The sequence below is a fragment of the Numenius arquata genome, chromosome Z (assembly GCF_964106895.1).
Source record: "Numenius arquata chromosome Z, bNumArq3.hap1.1, whole genome shotgun sequence".
Taxonomy (NCBI): domain Eukaryota; kingdom Metazoa; phylum Chordata; class Aves; order Charadriiformes; family Scolopacidae; genus Numenius; species Numenius arquata.
In genome coordinates this window covers 40,560,862-40,583,006 of record NC_133616.1, presented here as the reverse complement: position 1 = coordinate 40,583,006, position 22,145 = coordinate 40,560,862, and the positions used below count along the sequence as shown (strand labels likewise).

At 40.1% G+C, this 22,145-nt stretch overlaps 1 protein-coding gene across 1 annotated transcript in view; it reads right to left on the bottom strand.

The window, feature by feature from the left end:
- TRPM3 (transient receptor potential cation channel subfamily M member 3) overlaps positions 1-22,145 on the bottom strand; it is a 276,125-nt gene that overhangs the window by 33,201 nt on the left and 220,779 nt on the right. Inside the window, exons 12-20 of the mRNA XM_074166020.1 lie at positions 21,013-21,063; positions 14,958-14,993; positions 14,673-14,813; positions 13,236-13,265; positions 11,817-12,106; positions 10,725-10,953; positions 8,001-8,168; positions 6,893-7,018; positions 476-616 (exon numbers count right to left, since the gene is read on the bottom strand). Coding sequence (XP_074022121.1) covers positions 476-616; positions 6,893-7,018; positions 8,001-8,168; positions 10,725-10,953; positions 11,817-12,106; positions 13,236-13,265; positions 14,673-14,813; positions 14,958-14,993; positions 21,013-21,063 — 1,212 coding nt within the window. The remainder of the gene's footprint in view (positions 1-475; positions 617-6,892; positions 7,019-8,000; positions 8,169-10,724; positions 10,954-11,816; positions 12,107-13,235; positions 13,266-14,672; positions 14,814-14,957; positions 14,994-21,012; positions 21,064-22,145) is intronic.

The window sequence follows — 22,145 nt, the reverse complement described above, 5'->3', positions numbered from 1 at the left end:
ACAAACAATTTCTCTGCAGACTAGTCAAAACAGAACAAAGAAAAAATGTTTGAAGAAAAGATGTGCTCTATCTGCTTGTTTTTCTCATCAGTTATTATAAAATTCGATATCCTGATTCAGCCCTGCCTCCCATTGGGCTTACTATTTGGAGCTCTCCTATTGGGAATTCTCCTACTGGGAATTCCTTGGGAGCACTGACTGCAGCAATCTGCCACTTATTGTTGTATTTGATGAAAAACATACTCAGGCATTCAAATTTTAACCATTAACTTCCTGAATGAAATGGTAGTCTTTAAAAATCTTAGACAGCTTAGTAAGTGCTAGCTCACCTCCACAAAAGATTTTTATTAAACTATTTATGAGTAAGCCCTCCAACGCACGCAGATGCAGACTTCCAATGAAACACACAAGATGGCCATAACCTAATTTCAGTATTTTTCCAAACAGTAGTAACACAACAGGAAAGATTTCTTACTGTGTAAAACCAAAATTTAACAATAGGAGCATTGTAGAACTCATAAATCTTTCTTCCAACAGGGATCAGTCTGTGCCTGCTCTGAACTTCCTCTTCCTCCTTCTTTCTTGAGGACTCTCCATTCCCTCGTCCAAGCATTGCCTACAAGAAAGAACATTTTTGTGTTTCTTTCTTTGTGAAAGACAAGTTAAGCTATTTTTTGAAATTTCAAAAGGAAACTATTCAAAACTTCTCTGATTTCTTGATCTTTAGAGAAAACCAGGTGACCATAGCTAGGTGTAAAATGCTTTGTTCTCAGATTATCTTTTTTGCAGGGAAGCTACTGTTAAATACTTTGTGAACTGAAAAAGCAATGCTTTTGGCAGCAACTGTCAGCACCAGTATGAAATCCTTGACTGGTGAACAAATAGAGAGATATGGAGAATATTTCTCCTTTTTGACGTATGGACAGCAAAATTTTTACCTGACAACAGCTTTTTGTGGTGTACTTCTATACAGTAAACAGATGCACACAGAAAACAGATAAGTTTTGGTTTTAAATGAAGAGAAGTTCATAAGGCTGAGACTGAGAGAGAACAACAGCGGGAAAGGTGAGTTGGCAGTTGCTGGACTGGAAGCGATGAAGCCAGTGACTCTTTGACGTTGATCGCTGGATCTGTAACAGGCGATGATCCCACAGTGAACTTCACATGGATGCAGGGGACTGACCAGTAGAGTTCACTGCAGCATTAAGGCCTTGGGTTGAAAGACCCTGTACATAACTGTGGCTTCTTCCATAATGAAGTTCCAGACTCCTCATGCACTGCCTCTGTTAGGCTTGATCTCACTGTTGCTGTTGCAGTTGAGACTCACTGAAGATCTATGCTGAGCTCCAGAAACACATGCTTAAGAAGTCCTCAGCTATAAGTGCAAACCTAACAGGCCAAAGACAGTAATATTTTGTTTACTCTTAATTTCACGGTCAGCTGCAGAGAGCTGTTAGGAGTAACTAAACTACATACTCACTGCTTAAATGCTTAAAAGAAGGTGTCCCTTTGTATTTAGAGTACAGCATGACCTATTAAATGTTCTTTCTGAAACAATTGTTTTGTGAATAGTAGACTAACAGTGGATTTTAGGTCTCTGTGCCCTGAGCAAGTCCTTACTATTTATTTTGTGGCAGCACCTCTAGATTGTAGCATTTGTGCACATGAAAGCAACTGCAAGAATTGAGATACAACTGTCCTACCTAAGTATGCAGGGATTGCACTACGATGGTTTTATTTAAATGCTTCTATAACGTTTTTCTACTAATAGATCAAGCACTTTCACACTTTTATGTTAATTGAAGCAAACTTTCACGATCCCCCAAAATAACCTGGTTCTCATCTGCAACTAAAAAACATGGAAAACCAAGATCCTAAAGAGAACAATTAGATGCCAGACATATTGTCTTTCAATAAGGAGGTCCTTCTTTTATCTGTCTCTGTGCTCTCTGATTCAACAGGGTGTTCAGCACATACTTAACTAGTCAGCTTCAGGTGAACTATTTGATCTGGTCCTAGTGCCCTGCAGGAACAGAAGATGCACTTCTCACATATTTAAAAGTAGGAATCACAGTCTTTCCTGTTCTTCCTTTTTCTAGGACTCATGAGGAGCTATTCATCTAGGTCTTTGGTCCTGTAAAATAGTAATTTGTAATGATATACTGATGACCACATTTTTTTTTCTTTCAGTCAGTGTAAATATTTGTAACCTTATTAGAACTGTGTATGGTCCTAGATGGCTACTGCATAATATTTCTCTTTAATTTCATTTATGCATTATGCAGTTAGTTTTTTCCTCTGGTATTATTACTTTCTACATGGTCACTTATATTCTTGAATTTAATTATGCACAGATTTTGGCCTGCACTGAAACTAACCTGCTGAGATCCTCTTAAAACTGTAGCCTGCTTTGATGGTTACGTATTTCCTTTACCTTTTAATGCCTGCAGATTTCTAAGTTCATTGCCATAAACGTAGATGAAGCAATGCATACTAAAAAGTTAAATATACCTCATGTTGATTCTCACAGAGCACATAAACCCCCTTAGAAGTCCATCAAGAGTTGCATAAAAATTGAAAAAGATGAAGTGGTTGTTAAGCAGAGGAGAAGGGTTCCTATTAGATAAGCACATAGTCTGCAAGAATGTGAGACTTACTGAATATAAGTATAGTAGCAGAGATTACACAACCTTCACAGAACTCCAAGTATCATTACCTGAAGTCTACAAAACCAAAGTCATTCCCTAATGTATATCAGGGATTGTTTATTTGGGAAAAAAGGTAGAATATGATCTGAACGTTTTGGGAAAATTATAGCCCAAGAAGGAACTAATTTCTTTGCTTCTACCTCCTGACGCTGTCTTAGGGAAAGCTGCCATCTGGTGCTACAGTTTTCTGGAGATTTTCCCAAGGCTTTGTCTCTGCTGTCCTCTGGTGCTCAAGAATTTTGCAGCAGAGTGAAAATGAATGCTGGTGGTTTTAACAAATGAGCAGTGCCATGCTTTAGTGAAAGGTATTATTTCAGAGTTTAAATCGTTCACAATTTTATAAATTTACTAATTCTGAGACACCCTTAGCTCTTGCTGGAATCAGTAAATTGTGGATGTTTTCAGGATCATGTTCTTGCAGTACCTGAATTTTTGCTTTAGCTCATGGAAGCCGATTTCCTGTTTGTCATTGCTTTCTTGTTGATAAACGATGCTGTAATTTTTTCTTGTTATAATTAGTTTTGAATTAATTGTATCATATAATACTAACCTCTCCCCTCCCCCATGCTACAGATGAGGAATTGCTTTGAGATGGCTAGGGATTAGATTTGACCTGGTGTCCCCGACTTAATTATATCACAGTATTAACAAACTGAAAAGCCTCCCCATTAGAAACATACAGAAATAACCCAAGTGACAGTGTTAACAAAATAGCTGCAATGCCGAATGTGAACAAATGTGTTTTCACTTGGAGGGGGAAGCAATAGGGCGGGAATAACTCAAGAAACTGCTCTGTGTGGGCGGCATCTTTTTCTCTAATACACAATTTTGTCCATGATTCACCATGAGTCATGCAAGGTAAGCCCGACAGCAGCTCAACTACATTGTAAAGTACAGTACAAGTGCATCATTTTAGCCTAAGGGGATTGATGGATGCATCGTTTTTACACGGAGATTTTTCTAATGAGGATTCTGTTTTGCTATTTTTTTTGTCCAGATTTTGTTTTATGTAATTGAGGACCATTCACTGATAGGGAACCAGGACAGTTTAGGGTTGTGCATTTTTGCATTAATATGTGTTAATGATCCTATGATATATTTATCTCTTTTATAATTAAATAACAGGAATTTCAGTCCTGCTAGAATGATCACAGGCTCTTCAAATTTTATCCTTAGTGAAATCTGTGTACTACATACAGACTTACCCCATATTCACACAGAACTGGTGTGGAAATGGTACACAGCTGGGTGGATATACTATAACTCTCTCTACACACTCAACTGTATACTGTGATATGTGTGGAAATGCTACCTCCATGGTAGTTGTTCTAGGGTTACCATTCTCTGCCTTGAAATACTGGTAGGAAGAAAGATTTAATGCCTTCGAGTTACAGATGTGTAAAATTGGATTTTGCATGTACTCAGTGGTTCTTTAAGTTGAATACAGAGGAATGGAGTAAAGCACCAGGAGCTCAGTCATCATGGTTGCTGAGCACGGCAAAGGACAGTGCCAGGGCAGTTGTGTGGTGGTGACACCAGGGTTTCCAAAACCCTTGGAGAAACAAAAGGAAATCCCTCCTTATGGAGAGGGCCAGGACTTCTGCTTCGTGACCACTAGCAGTCTCTCTCACTGCCTTTTTCCAGACAAGCTGAAGGGGTGCCTTGCTGCTGGCATGGGAGATGCTGCAAGCACTGACAACCAGCAGGGTGGGTGAGAGGGGCCAGAGGCACGAGGGCACTGGTCTTCAGTCTTTCGTATCTTAACGACTGTATTTTTAGTGACATAATATTTGGTTAGTTCTTACCAGAGAGAAAAGGCTAAGCACACATACTGCAGATGAGTCAACGTGAGCCCAGAGACCAACACAGCTCGCTTTGCTGCTGCTGAAAAGTCTGAACTCAGACTCTTAGTGATGCCCATGGAAATACAAACTTCCTATTGGATGTGAAAAATTAGAACCAAATGAGCAAAACAACAACTGAAACATCTTCTAAAGGACTTAGATGAGTTATTTTGTGTTCTGAAATAAGACCATTTACTGGGGAACTCTAATACCAAAACAATGAGGCACTGAACAGGGATAAGGATACTCCTAAGTATGGCTACCAGAACCAGTATTATTTTGGGAGGAGTGTAGACTGCTGGGGTTTTTGACTGACATAAAAATCAGCAACTAATTAAGGCCCTGGTCAGGACATTATACAAATACAAAATGCCCCTGGTCTTTAGACGTTAGTGCCCTTCTTCTCCTCTGTGTCTAATATTCAGGATTAATGACTGGCAGCTCCCTGCATAAATTGTGGTAAATTTCTTGGTGCCGAGTGAGTGGTGATGAGAGCAGTATTCAAACGTGTTTTTGTGAGTAGCTGCTATAAGGAAAGTCTGTTGCCTAGCATCTAGGTGTTAAAGAAATGTATGCCCGTCACCCTCATATATCTGTTATAAAGTTAAAAGCAGGTGTGAGTAACAAGTAGTTTACAGTGAATAAACACTGCATCTTTATAGTATACCCAAATGTTTAGCTACCCACCAGATACTTTGAGAGGAGCACAAAAAAAATACACACTCACACACATTTGCACTCACGCAGAGACTTACTTCACTGTTGCTGTAGTCTGTGTGATCACATTATTCTGTGCAAATGAGGTGTAAAATTGCTGTGTCCCTGTACCTCTTCCACCCTGCACAAGTGCAGACCAGAAGAAGAAACTGACTCTTTTGGCCTGTCATTAGTCACCAGGGGTTAGCAGTGTAGAACACACAAGACCTCATATGAAATCAATGAATGGACCTTGACTAGATGTGATCTCTTTGTCTTAGTAGTACTTTTATAAAAATATATATGGAGTTAATATTATAGAAATATAGAGACTTGAAAAGTATCCATTGGGAATGACTAGAAATAGAGTTACGCAGATTGTTTGGATAATACCTTATTTGCCAGAAATGGACTTCTGAGGTGAGTAAAATGATTCTTAGTTCATCGATTTTGCTTGCTTAGGCTTTAAGCTGAATAAAGCTCAGAAACCTAAACCATGGAAAAATTTTGAAAATATTCTAAACAATCATGTGGCAATAAAGTAAACGTATAAAGGAAAACTGTAGTAATCACTTAAGAAAAGAATACCTGTTTGTCCTGAAAGGAAAGATTGTGGAGAAAAATCCGCAGTTCATTTTGAACACAACAGTCTCAAGCTATGGTTAGGGTGAGTGACTGATCTATTGGGCCAGGGTTTGACAATTGATTAAACATTTGTGATATCACATCACAATTCATTATTAATCTTAATGAACTATGAATAAGATATCCTTAATATAAGTGTGGCTAAAGGGGAACTTCACAAAGGCACTTCCCAAACAGTCTTTCAGGCATTCTCTCATCAGTGCAGAAGAGGCCCAACCTAACTTAAGACAGACCATTTGACTAAGGGTGGAACACTGCAAAACTTCAATCTAAAATATTTGCTTATTTCAGGTAGGAACACTCTCCCTGACATGGTGCCTGAAGGTGAATAAACATAACTGGCTATGGCACCTAACCACAGAAATATATGCAAAATTCTCTTTGCTAGCAAATCATCTTTCCCCACCACTGAAAGGCAGCTGAATGAAGAAGCTGTGTTAGAAGTCCTAAAGCACAGTATAGATTACAGGCCGAAATATTGTCAGCAGTATTGTACCAAAGATATTGTTTCTAAACTTGTTGGACTCCAGAGAAACTCTTGTTTTCTAGAAATGGCTGTATGTGTCTGAAACTTCAATAGAATGATGCATCAAATTTGAGGGAATTAAGGGCAGAGTCAATGACAGGAAAGAGCAATAGGACTGTCAGGACATGGAAGGGAGAAGGGAGGGAAGATCTAAGACTTGTCTGGAGAAGCAGATCCAGTTCAGCGCATCACTTCCTTGTAGCAGGAGTCAGAAGGTAAAAAGGAAACACAGTATTGTAGACAAGAAACCAGGAGCTGGGATAACTGCAGAGAGATGGAAATGACTTCCTCCCCAAATTTCTCCCCATTGCCAAGAAAAAGGCAGATTGCAAAGTGCTTATTTGATTTGAGTAGGCACTTCATAAGTGGATCAGAAGCCAGGGATAGTAAATTGCAAGTAATAGCTAATGAGCAGAGAATGGCCCATTGCTGCTATTCTGGCTTCTGGTCCTTCCCAACGGCCAGGTTCTTGCCTGCAAACGGGTCCTGTAGGTGGCTCTTGTGGGTTGCTCCTTCGGCTTTCCTGCATATTGGGTCCTGTAGGCAGGTCCTTCTGCCTGCCTGCAGACGGGGTCCTGTGGGCAGCTCCTGCTGTTTGCCTGTGGGAAACAGTCTGGGTTTTGTGTTTTTTTTTTTTTTTTTAAATTATTTTTTTTATGTCTTTATTTTTAAATTAACCAGGAAAATCCCCTTTACTTCTATGCCTCTGTCCTGACCTTGACTCAACTGGGGTTGAGTTTTAAGCCTTTTAAAGACACCACAATCAAACCCAAACGAAAGCAAGGCAAACTAATCTAAGGCAGGTTGGAATATGACCTATCAGTCATATGATAAATGCCCAAACTGAAAAGTGTCAAACAAGTCTGAGAATAAGAGTCTGGAAGTAGGTGACTTTTATAGTTTTCAAGGCTTTAGCTATCTGATTCTCTTTGTGGTGAAAATTATTCCTCTAAGGCTAACTAATACAGACAAGTCCTTCCTTACACAATTCTGCCGAGCTTCAGAAGCTCTTAGTAAAGGCTGATCTATCTCACTGCTTGCTAATGTCTTCAGTAGATTAAAAACTACGTGTGTGTATGTGTGAGAGGCAATGAGTACAAATTCATAAAGAATTTTGAAAAACATTTTCATAATTTTTCTTGCCTGTTTGCACAGTTACTTGCCCTCTAATTAAGTTAACAGAAAGAAAAAAAAATCTCTATCTTCTGTTAATCTTTGGGCATTTCCATCCAAAGGAAGAGGTAGTGAGCTTCTTTTCTACCAGAAATGTCCACTCATCTATCACGGCTGAGTGCTTTCAATTCTGAAATCTCATGAACTTTTTTCAGACAAAGCGGTATCAAATTAAATCAAAATATGAGGATATTACATCATGACATGATGCTTCAGCATCACCGAGCACTGCTGCAACAACGAGACACAACAATGCCAACTTGTTTGGTTTGAGTCCCATCAAGATGGGAGTGTTAAGAGTGGTATCCCATCATCTGCTAAATTTAGCCATCAGACAGCCTGCAACTCCCACAGAGGGGAATAGCAAATTGACAGCACTGTGGCTGGCAATTTACTATCGGCACTTACGGTGAGTTCCATATCCTCCTCATCTTTTTCTTTCACTGGCTTCTCCGGTTCTTCTGGTTCTTTCTCTTGAAGATGGATCTCATTAGCCTGGGACATGTAAGGCATATCATCTTTGTTCTTGAACTCCAAGCTGAGGATTGAAGGAGGAAGTAGAATTCCTAGAATTACCTAAAGCAATAATAATAATGATAACAATAATCATCACAGTTAACAGATTACAATCATGATGGTTACTTAGTATCAAATGGAACAACTCCCCCAGGACATTTAGGAAAAGAAAGATATGCGTGCATGTGAGTTTCTATGGCAATAGAGTATTTGTCACTTGGGGTAATGTTTTCAGAGCTCCATAGTGAAACAAAGCACGTAACTTCTTATTAGCATTGCTGTGACTGCTATGGCTAATTGCCCCTCTTGAATATTTCATCTGCTTGCTCATCAAAAGCATATTGTTACATACCAGAAGGTATTTACAAAATATTACATAAGGTCAGCGGCAGGTGGGACCACAGGGGTATTCAGACCTTGGACCTACAGATTTCTGCATTTTACATAACAGACAATATCAGTGTAAATGACAAGCAGTATTAATTTCTACAGAGAGGGTTAATAGGTCTCAAGCTCTCTGTGTCCATACTTAATGCAAACAGGTAGTCAAGGCTAACTGTGTGTGGATCTGAGGAGATAAGGCAAAGCTGATGTGCTTAGCTACGCAGTCCCCTTAGATTTTCCTTCAGTATCCTGGCAGCCATGTAATGCTCACATTAATGCCAGCTCCTTCTTTTCTGCCTTCTTTCTCTCATGATGTGGGAGTGCAGAAACCATTAAAATTACCTTGTGTGGTTATACGCAATGAATCATGCTTGGGGTTAAATCAGTGGTATAACTGAAGAGTTATCATAAGAATCCAAAAAGAAGTGGCCTGTCTGTTCACAAGCACAATGGCTTTTGCTGGTTTTGTTGTAATCTCATGGAAAATGATTTTGTTATATATCTCTCCCTAAATGACAGTGAAACCAGATAGTTAGCTTGTTGGCAGGTCAGGCAGGGTGACTGCTTGTGCTCATCATATCAGCAGACAGCACACGTGTTGTTGAAACTATCCAAAGTACTGCAATTAGGAGCAGTTAGCATGTATTAACACTGTGCCCAGCCTCAGAAGAGCTGAGCACCAGCCTGTCTGCACTGCTCCTGCACTTGGCTTGTCACAAAAGGGGGTGTCCAGGGAGAGGGAGTTATGGGAAAACCTGGCTCCCCATAGAAGTTATTTTTAAGAACAGGCAGGATACACCAATTGCCATTGGTGCTATACAACCCCGGTGAGACTCTAAAGAATTACACTCGGCCTTCTTGCCATTTGCCAATTTTGAGAAAATTGTTCATGGGAAATAATCCATGACTCATGCTTGCAAATTTATTTCTTTGCCATGCTGCCTCATCCTCATGTAGCTTGTAGCCTGCTTTAGCTTTAAACAGGACCTGCTAATGAGCTTCATTGAAATAAAACACTGACTAGAAACTGAGTAAATGATCCTTGTGAAGCCCTGATGTTACAAGAAGCTGACAGGAAACAGAGTCTGCTACCTTCAGCTATTCATTGTGAAAGAAAGGTCTATTTTATGGCTTATGAGATGCATGCTGCAAAGAAAAAAGCATACAGTAGGAAATGAGTTGCTGCACTGATTCACCTCTACCCAGGTTGAATATCTGCAAAGCCAAGCAGTGAATAAGGCAGCAGTCCCTCTGAAGGGCAACGGGCCTGTGTGTTGAGTTAGAAAACTAGGTAGTAAAGATGTCTCCAAATGTGAGAATTTTTTCTATCTGTAGGCAGAACAATATTTAAGTACAGCTCCTGCAGGAGGATGATGAGAATGCTATCACCTCTTACACTCATTCATCATTGTCACTGGATTAGACCAAGTACGATAACGATGCATGTACTCATAAGCATTCTTGCCATTACTGAACATCTTTTCACACAACAAAACAGCTGAGCAATTACCCCTTTTCACACACACAATTAATGTAGGAGAGAGAACCTCATCACTGAATGTATTTCTCAGTCATCTGGGAGGAAGAGACAATTCCTGGTGATGTACTGGCTGGTGTGTACTTTGGTGAAGGCGAGAGATGCCAGCCCATGGACCAAAATTCACCTCCCAGAATTCTCCTTACTCTGTTAGCAGTTTTGCTAACCATGGAAGTAAAGCTTAAACAGCTTTGAGAATTGAATTATCCTCTAGATCCTCTAGGGTAGTCCCTTCAGGTCAGTCACCAGGAAGATTGGCAGGGGATTGCAAGAAAATTTGTACTGCTTGCTTTGGCCTGTTCTGGGGAAGGTTGTCGGATCAGCACCTTTCACTGGTGGTTAATTCACTTACACATACTTTTTCTTTATTTATCTTTAAAAACTTTGCCTAACTCCTCAAGTATCCAGGCAGGGTGACATACTAACCTCCTAGCTCAATTCTTATTCTGATGACTCTCACTGATGCTGGAGGGAGCTTTGAGAAAGATGATGAAAAAACTAAGTAACATGCTGTGAACTTGCATTTGTGATAATCTCCCTGCTGAAAATCTGAAGAATATACCCTGCTTAATGTTGCTACAAATAAACACCTGAAATATGGTTAATTGAGCCAGCTATTACTGATTTCTTGTAAGCCCCGTCACCACCTATTAGAACTCCTCTGACTGTTAATTTTATTTTAAAACAGTGCTGACCTTTAGGCCGGAATTTTTGCGCATCCGGAGACGACCCATCCACATGTCTGTGAGCAGCATTTGGCTGCACGTGTGAGCAATGAAGTCCCTGTGCTTGGCTGCCACTGCGAGCTGCAGGCATGTGGCATTGCTCCAGTTCTTCAGCTCGTAGGTCAGCAGTTTCATTGCCAGTTGCTCATCCTGCTTGTACGACTGGTCCAACAGCTCCACCGCCAACTGGCCAAAGTCCCTGCAACAGAGGGACATTCGTGGATTCCCATTAGCCCAAGCAGCCTGCTGCAGAAAACACCCCTCTGCAACTGACAGCCTCTGCAAGGGGGGCATCACCTTCCATCATGCAAATCGTGATATTGACTGTACGCACGGAAACCCACATTTTCAAATGTGAGTGGCTAATGGTAGGCATATAAATAAGTGCCCTGACTTAGCAGTGATGAGCACCCACACCTACCAGCTGTCTGCTCCCACTTGCCTGCCCACCTCCCTGACATTTTCTAGCTGAAATCCTCTGGTTATCTGCATCTTAGAGGATTGCCTCTGTGCTGTTTGCCCATGGCTTTGTGGCCAAGTCTCCTGGAAAAAGGAGTGTCCAATACCCTTTTTTAAATTCTCTGTCTCAGACTTTTAACATCAGGAAAGATTATTGTAGAATCTAGTGTCCTGGCTTACTCACCTAAGCGTGAGCTCTTGGTAAATTAACATTTCTGCCCAAATATTATGTTTGTAAGAATTTCCAGAATTTTTCTGCTTGGAATGAAAAGAGTGTCTTCAAAAAGCACAGAGAAAGGTTGCAGCCTGACTCTTGAGGCCTCAGGGAGAACACGTAGACAATATAGATATTTCATTGCCGCCTTCTCACTTCCTCATTTCAGAAGTTATACTGCTAGCAACTCTGCTACTCTGGCAGGCAGATTGTTTAAAAGCCATTTAGACTTTCTCTAAAGTCTAAATTTTCCCTACAAGTTAGAAATGAAAGCAAGGTACAGATAAGCAAATTTCAGGCAGGTTCAGAAGCCTCTCTCCCTTCTTTTTTTTTTTTTTTTTTAAATTTTTTTTTTTAGCCCAGGAAAGTGTACACGAAAGAAAATTCACCTGGAATTATGGTTCAGCTCCTGGGATATGTCATCCACCATGTCGTTTTCTGATGCTTCATGGGCCATGGCTTTACAGAGTTTACAGGCCACCAGTGCTTTAGCCATAGCCTCTTCCCCATGCTGCCAAAAGAAGAGTGCCATCTTCTGACGCTTCATCAGCACAGCCCACACCATCAGCTCATGGAACGGGAAGGGGAAATGATTGATCTCAGGGTCATCCAAATCAATATCAACTTCTTCTTCTCTTTTCTTTGTTGTTTTCCTCCCGCGCCGCAATGGAACATCATCCTGTGAGAATTGTAGAGAAAATTTTTTCACCAATGAAGGAACTGAATCAACTCATACAATGCATTGGAGTTAGTACCTGATGTCAAACACATTCCCTCCAGGCTAGGCCCTTCAGCTTTTTTTTTGACAAAATATTCAAAACAGGAAAACAATGAAAAAATTATTGGTCCATGCACTGTAATTAAGAAGTCAGTAGCCCCATACCTTCACACAGGGAAAAAGAGCTTTGCACTATCACTCTGAAGTGTTCTTTCTCCCCAAGAACACAGAGACCAATAACACAATATCCAGAAACATTTTTGAAAAGTCACCGTTAAAATAAAGCTAAGGGTTCATCCCAGACATAACATCTGTTGTAATGCATCCGCCTCATTCCACCTCCAGAAAGTACGTATCCAGGGGATATTCTCATCTGCTGAAGAATCCCTCCCTGGTTATTCTTGTGTTTTCTCCCTTTATCTTCTCACAACAGTAGGAATCTCCTTTCTTCACTCCCATTCTGCCTTTGTATCCCATGTTTATCCTCTCTTTCTCCAGCTCTTTGCTATTTCTATCGCCTTCAGTTTCTTTCCCATTTTAGCCTACTGCTTTTGTCAGAGGAGTTGACCTATACTGTGCTGTGTTTGTGGACAGCAAAATGACAGTTCTTGTATAAAATAAATGCACAAGAGAACACCACTATCTCCTTGAAGCATCAGAGTAGCCAAAAGTGTCAACAAAATTGATATAAATTTGGCCCATGTAAAGATTTCTGCATCATTCTCTGCAACTGCTGCATTTCTCTGAACATGTTTTAAAGTTATATGGTTATCTGACTGAAATCCTGCTTGGCCTGACAGAATGAAACACTTTGCTTAATCTTTATGAAAAGAAAAATGATGCAGAGAGGGGGCAAAGACTTCTTTTCTCTTATCTATCTACTGGAGTTTTATTAAGAAATGTTTCTTAATCTGTCCCTTGCGCAAACAAGGTATCTGGATGAAAAATACAATTTGTGTGGCACGTTTCTTATACAAAACTTGAAAACACCTACTGGTTCTTTCATTACAGTGAATTTAAACATTATCTTGATATAGCTTATATTTGTCAAAGAAGAAAAAGACATTAAGATTTATCACAGGTCGCCTACCTCCATTCCCAACAGTTTCAGGGCTTTTGGCTGTACAAAAAAGTTAGAAAAATGTTATTTCTCCCAGAAGGGTGATGAAAAATTGCAGCTATATGTGTATTCACGCATACATACATACATACATGCATGTGTGTAATGTGATGTATAACATATAATATAGAGTAATAATAGACAACACAAATATAACACATAATTTATATGCGATGTAATTGTAATACACATATACACATCAATCAAATAATTGCATATATGTATTTATTTCATTTCACCTTGAGTTTGACCCTATTTCACCAAAACACACAACAGAAAACATACATTTGGGTTCAGGTACAAATTAGAGTTGGTTTGAGGCTGTTCTAGTGGAAAAGTGGCAGGAATTACTGCTAAGGCATAATGGATTTCTCTGGAGTACATCAGTATTTTGGCCATTCCCCTGGCACACTTTTATTGACTCCTGTGGAGCTGCTCTGTATGTTGGGTCAGTATCTGTGAAATTGTTACTCAAATGCTCTTCTTGATGGAGTGACTAAAGGAAGGAAGTCACTCCCAGCAGCTACAATTACTACCTTTCCTCTCAAAAGTGAAGAATGCAAGGGTAGGGAAACAAACCAACCCATTTCAGGTGTCTGATTGTAACTCCTTCACAGAGCTGTTGCTCTTTATAGCCACTTAGAACCATATTCAATGGTATGTATTGCCAAAATCTGAACTGAGACAGGAAATGAAAATGTGTGGTAAAAATAGGGAAAGAAAGAACTACAAATCTTACTGAGAGTAGTTGAGCAGATTTTTCTTTATGCTGGATTAGGTTGGTGGCATTATGGATGACAATTAATATCTTTTATGTTTTAGAAAGGTAGCAAACTTACTTTGGATTCACAGTATTCTAATCTACCAAACATGAAAACCACAAAAATACTGAACAGTGCTTTTGCCATAAGCCCACTGACTCTGCTGGAGCCACATATGGACAATAAAGCCAATTTTGAGTTATGGGTTTCTTTGCCCTGATGCCTTCAGGCCACAATCAAGAAGATGAGCCAAGAGATAGGAAATGCATGTATCAAAACACAAGTGTTTTCAAGTCTAACGCAGGTGCCCTATGGTATTATTGGTACAGGTCAAAAGACTTGTCTTTCAAAAGCTGTAGTTACTCATAATTAGAGATTTTAGAGTCAGAGAAGGCTGTTTTATGTCTTGTTCTCACCAGAGCAGCAGAACTCAATACTTTTTTTCCTTAAATTCATAAAAAATGTAGCTTGCATCAGTGGCTGGCTTATGGTATGTTGTGGTGAAATAGCTGCTATGTACGTAAAGGAAATGAATCTGTAGACTGAATAGTGTGTGCATGTTGATTCCCCCATCCTGGAACCATCTAAGAAGCTAATCTCTGCCAGTGACTGCAGTCATACAGATGGCAAATAACTTGTTCCTTACCCTCTTGGGCCCAAATAAATTGTGGTACAGTGTTCTGAACCGCTTTCGGGTGTAATTGCAGCGATACGCTCCTCCCATCAGGTACTCTATCACCAAACCAATATCAATCAGACTTATCCGATAATCAGGGGGTAAGTTTCCCTGCAATGAAAATAAGAAGGATGGTGGGGGAGGAAGAAATGCTCATTACTGGCGTTGTTAAATGTACTTTATAATGATCTTATAATAAAACAATTTAAATAGTTAAAAACACAAATGTATTATTATGCTGGTTAATTAATTCACCTTAAAATAGATCCAACCGAAACCTGGATATTCTCGCTTGGAAAGAAGACATAAGTTAAATAAGAAGGTGAAGAACTTGTTGGAAGTAACAGAAGATAACGTCAGTACACAGTACTCATATTCTTCAGCTGGGGAAACAAGGAACACGACTGCAGAACAAAAAGCACGAGGATCAGCACACTTGAAAGGTCAGGCACAGTTGCTGGACTCTAGTCCTGCAAGATAGCACCTTTTCTGCACCATCTGTCCCCCACAACTCTTGTCCTGGCATCTCACTTCTCTGCTGGCATCTCACAACTCTGCTGGCCTCTCTTTGGACTGCTTCAGCTGCATTGCCAAGGCACGGTGAAGTGACTTCATGCGATATCATTTGTTCACATGGAACCAGATCCTGCATGTGATCTTCCATCCTGCGGTGCTGCCTTCCCATGTTCCAGGAAAGGAGGGGCAGGGGGGAAAGAGCTGTGTTATCTACTCTAGCGGACTTACACAGCGCATGTCACTATTATTGCTAGTTGCTAGAGGCAAGGAGAGTCTGTTAACATTTGTTGTTGGGGTTATGTACAAATATACACCTTAAATTAAATATACACACTTAAATTTCACACCCAGCATGAGGAAAGCATCTGTACGCATAAAAGTAAGTATGAAAGTTGTAATAAACAAAATACCTGTGTCTAATTCTTTGGTGTTTTGTTCAAGAAGAAAACTCCAGGCCTAGCAATTTTCCTAGATGGTCCCTCCTTGAACGCCCAACATAGTTTGCTGAAAGCCTCTCTAAGCACTGTAATCTAGCTACCTAATTTCCAGCAGTGCCAGGGAGATCTGTGCTTGTAGCAAGGGTCATTAACTGTATCCTGGAAAAGACATCTACATACTTACTCTTCTGTTTCTTTTCCTTTCTTATCCTCTGTTAAATTTAATATATACATACAATGTCTTCAGCAGGCACTCTTAATTTTGAAAGGAAACAAAATGATAATTATGTCCACATCTTACTTCCCTCACTTTGTGAAAACCCTTGCACATACCTTCCTTCTCTTCACTGTCAAGCCTGAAAAAGGCAACACTAAGTTTATGAGTTCTCCAATACTTATGGCTTGCAAAGTGCTGAAGAAAGATCTCAGTAACAGGTTGTCTCTTACCGCATATGAATCTAAGTCTGCCTTTGAATTAACTGGGCATTTCTATTCTCCAGTAGCAACAAGAGTGACGCAAGACCTAGCAGGCCAGAACAATGTTGGGGGGAGTTGGTCTCAGGGATGTGCCGGTGAAGTGCTCTTGGGGGTCTCCGGCAATGGAAGAACCAAATCCCAGTGTGGGCATATCTGATCTTCTGCTCCTCCCTGGGAACTCCACAAGGAAAACTCTGATCCCTTTTCATGAGGAAGGGAATGCCCCCAAATGAAAGTTTGCCTCCTTCTCTAAATCACTGCCCCCGAAGTTTCTGGTTCAGCAAGCGGTTCCCTACCAGAAAAGAGGGTGTGATTCAGCAAACTATGAGTAGGTCACCCAGATCTAGAGATCTCATTAAGAACCCTACAGATTTACAGCTCTTGTCCTGTATGTCATTGTGCAAGGGAAGTGACTACAAATCAAAGGTGGAAAGAGAGGTAAATTATCCTTCTGTGAACTGCAAGTAGTAGCCTTGGAAAAAGAGAAAATTACTCTAGTAAAAAATTAACTTGTATACTCAATATTGCAGAAGGACCAGGAAATTGTAATTGTTGGCTTCAAACTTTTTCAGTGTACTGTAATACAATAATCACATTTTCTCTAATGATATATAGCACAGATTATAGTTAGCCTGTAGCTCTTTTTCTGTGATCATCAAAAGAAGGTTAGTAATTCGCACGGAACAATTTTATGATTGCCATGTCTTGCTGGAAATATCTGCATGTCTGCAGAAATCTGCTGGCTTCTCTGCAGATGTGCTTATTAGATTCAGAGCAGACAAACACTAATGGAGAGCAGATGGCAACTAGTTCTGCAGAAGAGATGAAATGGATGCAAAGGTCCTCCTTCCTCTTCTACTTCAGCCAGGAAGAGCAACTGCTTATTTCCCTCCGTGCTCACCACGGTACACACAGCACGCTGAAAGGTTGAGGAAGTGCTAGAAAGGGGGGTAGTGTTGTGATGTACCATGCCTAGCAACGGGCTGGGATTCAAAGGGACAGAAGATCAAGCAAATTTAGTGGCAAAAGGTGGGCTGCCATCTTTCAGTAATGTCCCTTAGCACATCCTTTTGCACTCTTCCAATGCTTGGCTAATCTGATGTGAGCGGGGGAATCACTGTGGTCTGCAGGTCTGCGTATTAGCCTAGTTTATTTGATCCCAGTAATTTTTATTCTGAACTGTTTAAAGAAAAATAACATAAATTTAAAAATTAAGTTCTGCTAATTGTTTTGTTTGTTTGTTTGTTTGTTTGTTTTTCCCCAAAATGTTCTCTCTCCAGAGTGGTTAAGACAATGACAGTTTTACTAGAACAAGGATGAAGGCACTGGCAGAAGTGGGAGTTGTAACTCCGAGACAGAGTTGTGGTTCTTCAACAGTCTCCTGCTGTCTTAATGTAAGACTCTAAAACTGAATGCTTTGATGTTATTAAGTGGCAAAAAAAACTTGAGCAATTCAGAAAGCACAACATCAAGGTGCTGCATGTGTTAGAAAGCATGAGTTTCTTGATGTAGTTCTTCTGATTCCTAAAATTCCTTAACGGGATTTAGATAAAAAATTTCCATTGCAGTAACTTTAATAGAAGATGCATCTAAACCTCCCAGATAGTATTGAAACACTTTACTAAAGAAAACTCACATATTCACAGCAGAAATATACATTTTGTAGACACATGCATATGTATGGCTCCATGGTAACACACAATTTCTTTTTCAAAGTTACCAGCCCTAGTAAAGCCAATTGGACCATCCTTGTGAAAGGAGTTAAGCATGTGCCAAAGCCTTTGCTGTATCAGCAGACACTTGGAACCACCCTGGCAGTGGTGAGTCTGCTTGTAAATGAAGCACAGAGGTACAAGTGGGCCAGAACTCCTCCAAGAACAGCAAAAAATTGTATGGGCTAATTGTAGTACAGCCAAGGTATTCTGGAGTGACAGAGGAGAAGGTTTGATTTTCAGGTATGATAGGTACCCCGGTCGATAATCAATTACTCTTTTAATGCCAGGACAAGCTCTTTAGTGCTAATGCATTACTCTTTTCCTGAGGAAACTTGAACTTTAATCTGTAGCTAGTCAATGATAGTATTTTTTAATTTCAAGTGCATTTTTATGTTCAGTGGGTACCAAATCTCTCATTTTGCATGCTTAGGAAAAAAATAATACTTTCATAATTCTGTATATTGCCTGTTAGTTCTCAGGAAATGTAGACATACAGTGGCAGTCCAAAATAAAGAACTTGAAAACTTGTATCATCCCAGAGTGGCATTAAGATATATTGATTATATATAATTTTTTGATTAAAGAAAAAATTCACCCGTTGATTTCTTCTACCTTCCTTACGTAGCTGAGCCAGCGAAGGATTTTTTAAAAACAACCTGCAGAGGGCAACCTCCACTTACAACACGTCGAGGACGTCGAGGGCGGCCACTGTTTCTTTCTGCTTAGTCTGGAGGCATCGCCTCGCACGGTCTAGACAAGGAAGTCAGCCCCTGTGTGTTAAGTTCTGTACCTCTGACAGGAGATGGCAAAAAGGCAAAAGATGCAGGTGGATTTGACGCCGTATGTAGTTATGGAATTGAGAGGATCAGAGAGGTGAGCACAGATGTCTCTAAAGCAGCGTCATTAAGGAATACTTTGTCTTTTTAATCGATACATGCAGAGGTTAAGTGTGCTCTGATTACTGGTAATTCTTTAAGGCTGTGTCTCCAGGCCTTTACAACGTGCTGCCCAGGCTAACAGCCTTCACAGCGATATTTGGAAATCCAAAGAGAGAATAAATTGCTCTCTTACATGTTTGTGTGTGTGTGTGTGTGTGTGTGTGTGTGCGCCTGTGCACGTATGTGTCTGTAAGCTGCCACAAACAGGATGTGGTAATGTGACTTCTGTTGTTCAAGTTCTTTGCTGTAGTAAGCAGGCAGGGTGGTCTCTCAAACAAAAAAAACCACCCTCCTAGTGATTTATACAGCTATGTAATGCAATAATAGTAAATAAAAGAATGCCTCTAGGATTTATAAACATCAATTTTCTATTTGAGAATTCTCAATGATGCAGCTGTAAATAACTTTTTACAGCATACACCCTTTTACATAGCGCAGATTGAAAATTTGGCATGTATGCATGAAAAGCAGAGTATGCATATCCTTTAACTGTTGTCTCAAGGTGACATTACATTTTTTGTATTTATATTTTGTGATACTGTAATTAAATCTGAGAGGTTAGATATCTGGCATCAAAAAACTAGCATGAGCAATGTGGTCTGGTTTTTATGCACGGTGGGCCACTTAACTGTCAGACAGCGATGTCCATTGAGAAGTTATTTCCAAGGAGGTGTTTTCATTTAAACTGTTGTCAGATCTGCTGACTGATTTACAGCTTGGTTGACTGGTAAGGGATCCGCTCAGATGGCAGGGCTGTGGTGAGCTGTCACTTTTCTCCAAGTGAACCGTGATTGTTCCTCGTCACTGACAAAATGAGAAACAGGGCCCCAGAGCTGCAGTTTCCTGATGAAAGTACTAGAGGGCTGCACCAGGCTGTTTGTTTTTAAAGTTCTTAACTATATTCTAATAAAAGGATGCATTGACTTCATGTAGTCAGAATTACTGAAGACTTCAGGTATGCAGAGAGGGAACAAAGATGAATTTATGCAAAAATGTCCATTACCTAACCAGAATATTTTTTTTACTAAATATGCAGTTTATTATGTTTCTAATTCTGGTAAGTTGGGCTTCAAGAGAAGTAGCCACTCTGAATTCACTCTAGTTTTACTCTCCTATATCCAAGGGGATTTTTGCAGTTGTAGTTTCTTCTGTAGGCATTTCACACTTTCAGATGGTCACTTAATATACTATATATAATTGAATAATGATGATGCCACGTAACACAGTAACCAAACACCAGAACCTCCCTAAACATAACTACTGATTATTCTGTAGCATTGACAGAAAGAGGATATGTGAAGCATTGTTGCTCCCCTCCCTTAGTTGCCTTCAATTCTGCTTAGCTGTCAGTGCAGAAGAAACCACCAAAACCCCTGCCTTTACAAAAAAAATCGCTATTCCTTTTTCAAATCTTCTATCTAGTCCTACGTACAGAAATCTCCTTTCTCAAGTATGCTACCCTTGAGGTCCGACTTACGTAATATGCAAGGTTGTAATCTGCACATGTTTTGGGAAAATATTGAAGCTGATGAGGTCAGTTGCAAACTCAATCTCCTTGCTTGATCCATATATTTAGAGGACAAGGGATTTTCATCCATTGCGGCTGCTGTAACACTTTTAATCCTGAACACATTGCTAAAGGTACTTAGCATCTCCTTCCCGTTACTATACCATTCTATGTTTCTGTCCTGCCCTCCTAATTGCTCTTTATAATTCAAGATGCTTGAAGTTAACTTGATAAAGGGGCAGGGGGAAAGTTGCACTACTTCTTTTTGTATATTTGTGGTGAGGAAGATGGCTACAATATTCCACACAACACAGAACGAGGAGCTGTTTTGACAAATTAGGATCCAGCACAAGGATAAGGGCTATTTTACAGGCTTGGAAGTAAACTAACAACATGGAAATTAGCTTTGACAATAGTTGCAGGTATGGAAAAAACCACAGATAACAGCATAAATCCACATGGTATGTAAGAGCCTACAATTATGCTAGCAGAAGCACTATTATCCAAGCATCTAAAACCACAGAGAAAGCAAGCCAAATAACTTGCTAATTGTGCTTTGTATGCAAAAAGTTCATGTTTGGTACATACGAACAGGACATTTTGTAATGGCAAGGGGAGGGAGAAGGCTCTGACTAAAAGCTCATGCAAAACAGAGATTGTATCTAGCTACAAAAAACAATCATAGCGTTATCTCCAACCTACCGTCTATTGGACTCTTACCTTTTTGACATCCCTGACTAGATGATACAGAGTGTTGGATGGTCCATGCCTCTGCAAAAGACAAATAAAGAAGAATAAAATAGTTTTGCATTGTCCAAAAACCTGCAAAAATATAAATGCTGAAACAGCTTTCTCACCTTAGTAGTTTGAAAGTCAGGCAACCGAGAGCACTTTAATTGTACAGTGTTATCAATTAAAAAAAAATAAAAATCAATTACAAGAGCATTATTTCACCTGACTTCTCTTTTGTAGAAACCCCTTCAGTAAGAAAACCACAAGAACCGCCACACTGGATGAAAACTAAGGTCCTGTATACCAGATCAGGCTCCTGGCTTAGGCAAGGCAGGAGCCAGCACAACATGCACAGCCTCTGGGAGAGAGTGGAAGGAAAAACAGCTGCTAAAGAGTCAGCCTCCATGCACTCAGGATCTCCACTTCCACCATTGGTGGCTCAGAGAGTCCCTGAGGCTGATGTAGCATCTAGGCTGTCTTGTCTGAAAGCCACTATCAGCATGCACAGTCTGTCAATTTGCCCAGTCTTGGCTCCACCTGACATGCAAAACATTCTGCAGCAGACTCCCACAATTTCAGTTCTATCTTATGTGGAGAAGTACTTTCTTTTCCGTTGTGTTTTTGACTGGTGCTGGTATTTTAAGAGACTTTTATTGGAGGTCTTCTTGGCTGTACTAGATGATAGATGCATATCTGCAGAGTCAGTGTTTCCATATATACCTTGCTCTTACCAACACTTAATTTTATGTAACCCCATCACTGAGCATGATGAGACTTTCCTGTGATTTTTCATATGCTGCTTCAGATTTGCCTACCCTGAATGTTGCTAAGTCACCTGCAAACATTGTCCCTTCAGCAGTTACTATTTTTCAGATCATCTCTAAACAAGCGGAACAGCAGTGGTCCCAGTATAGGGTCTTGGATGACCCTGGTCATAATGTCCTTTTGTGGTGAGAATAGACTATGTATTCCTACTCTCTGTTTTCTATCCGTCAACTAGTTTTTAAACCCCAAGTGCCCCTTCTATGCCATGACAGCTAAATTTCTTTAATAACCTTTGAGGTTTTCAAATATTGTCAAACAGGTTTTGCAAAAATTGGTCAACCAAGTGCAACATCCTT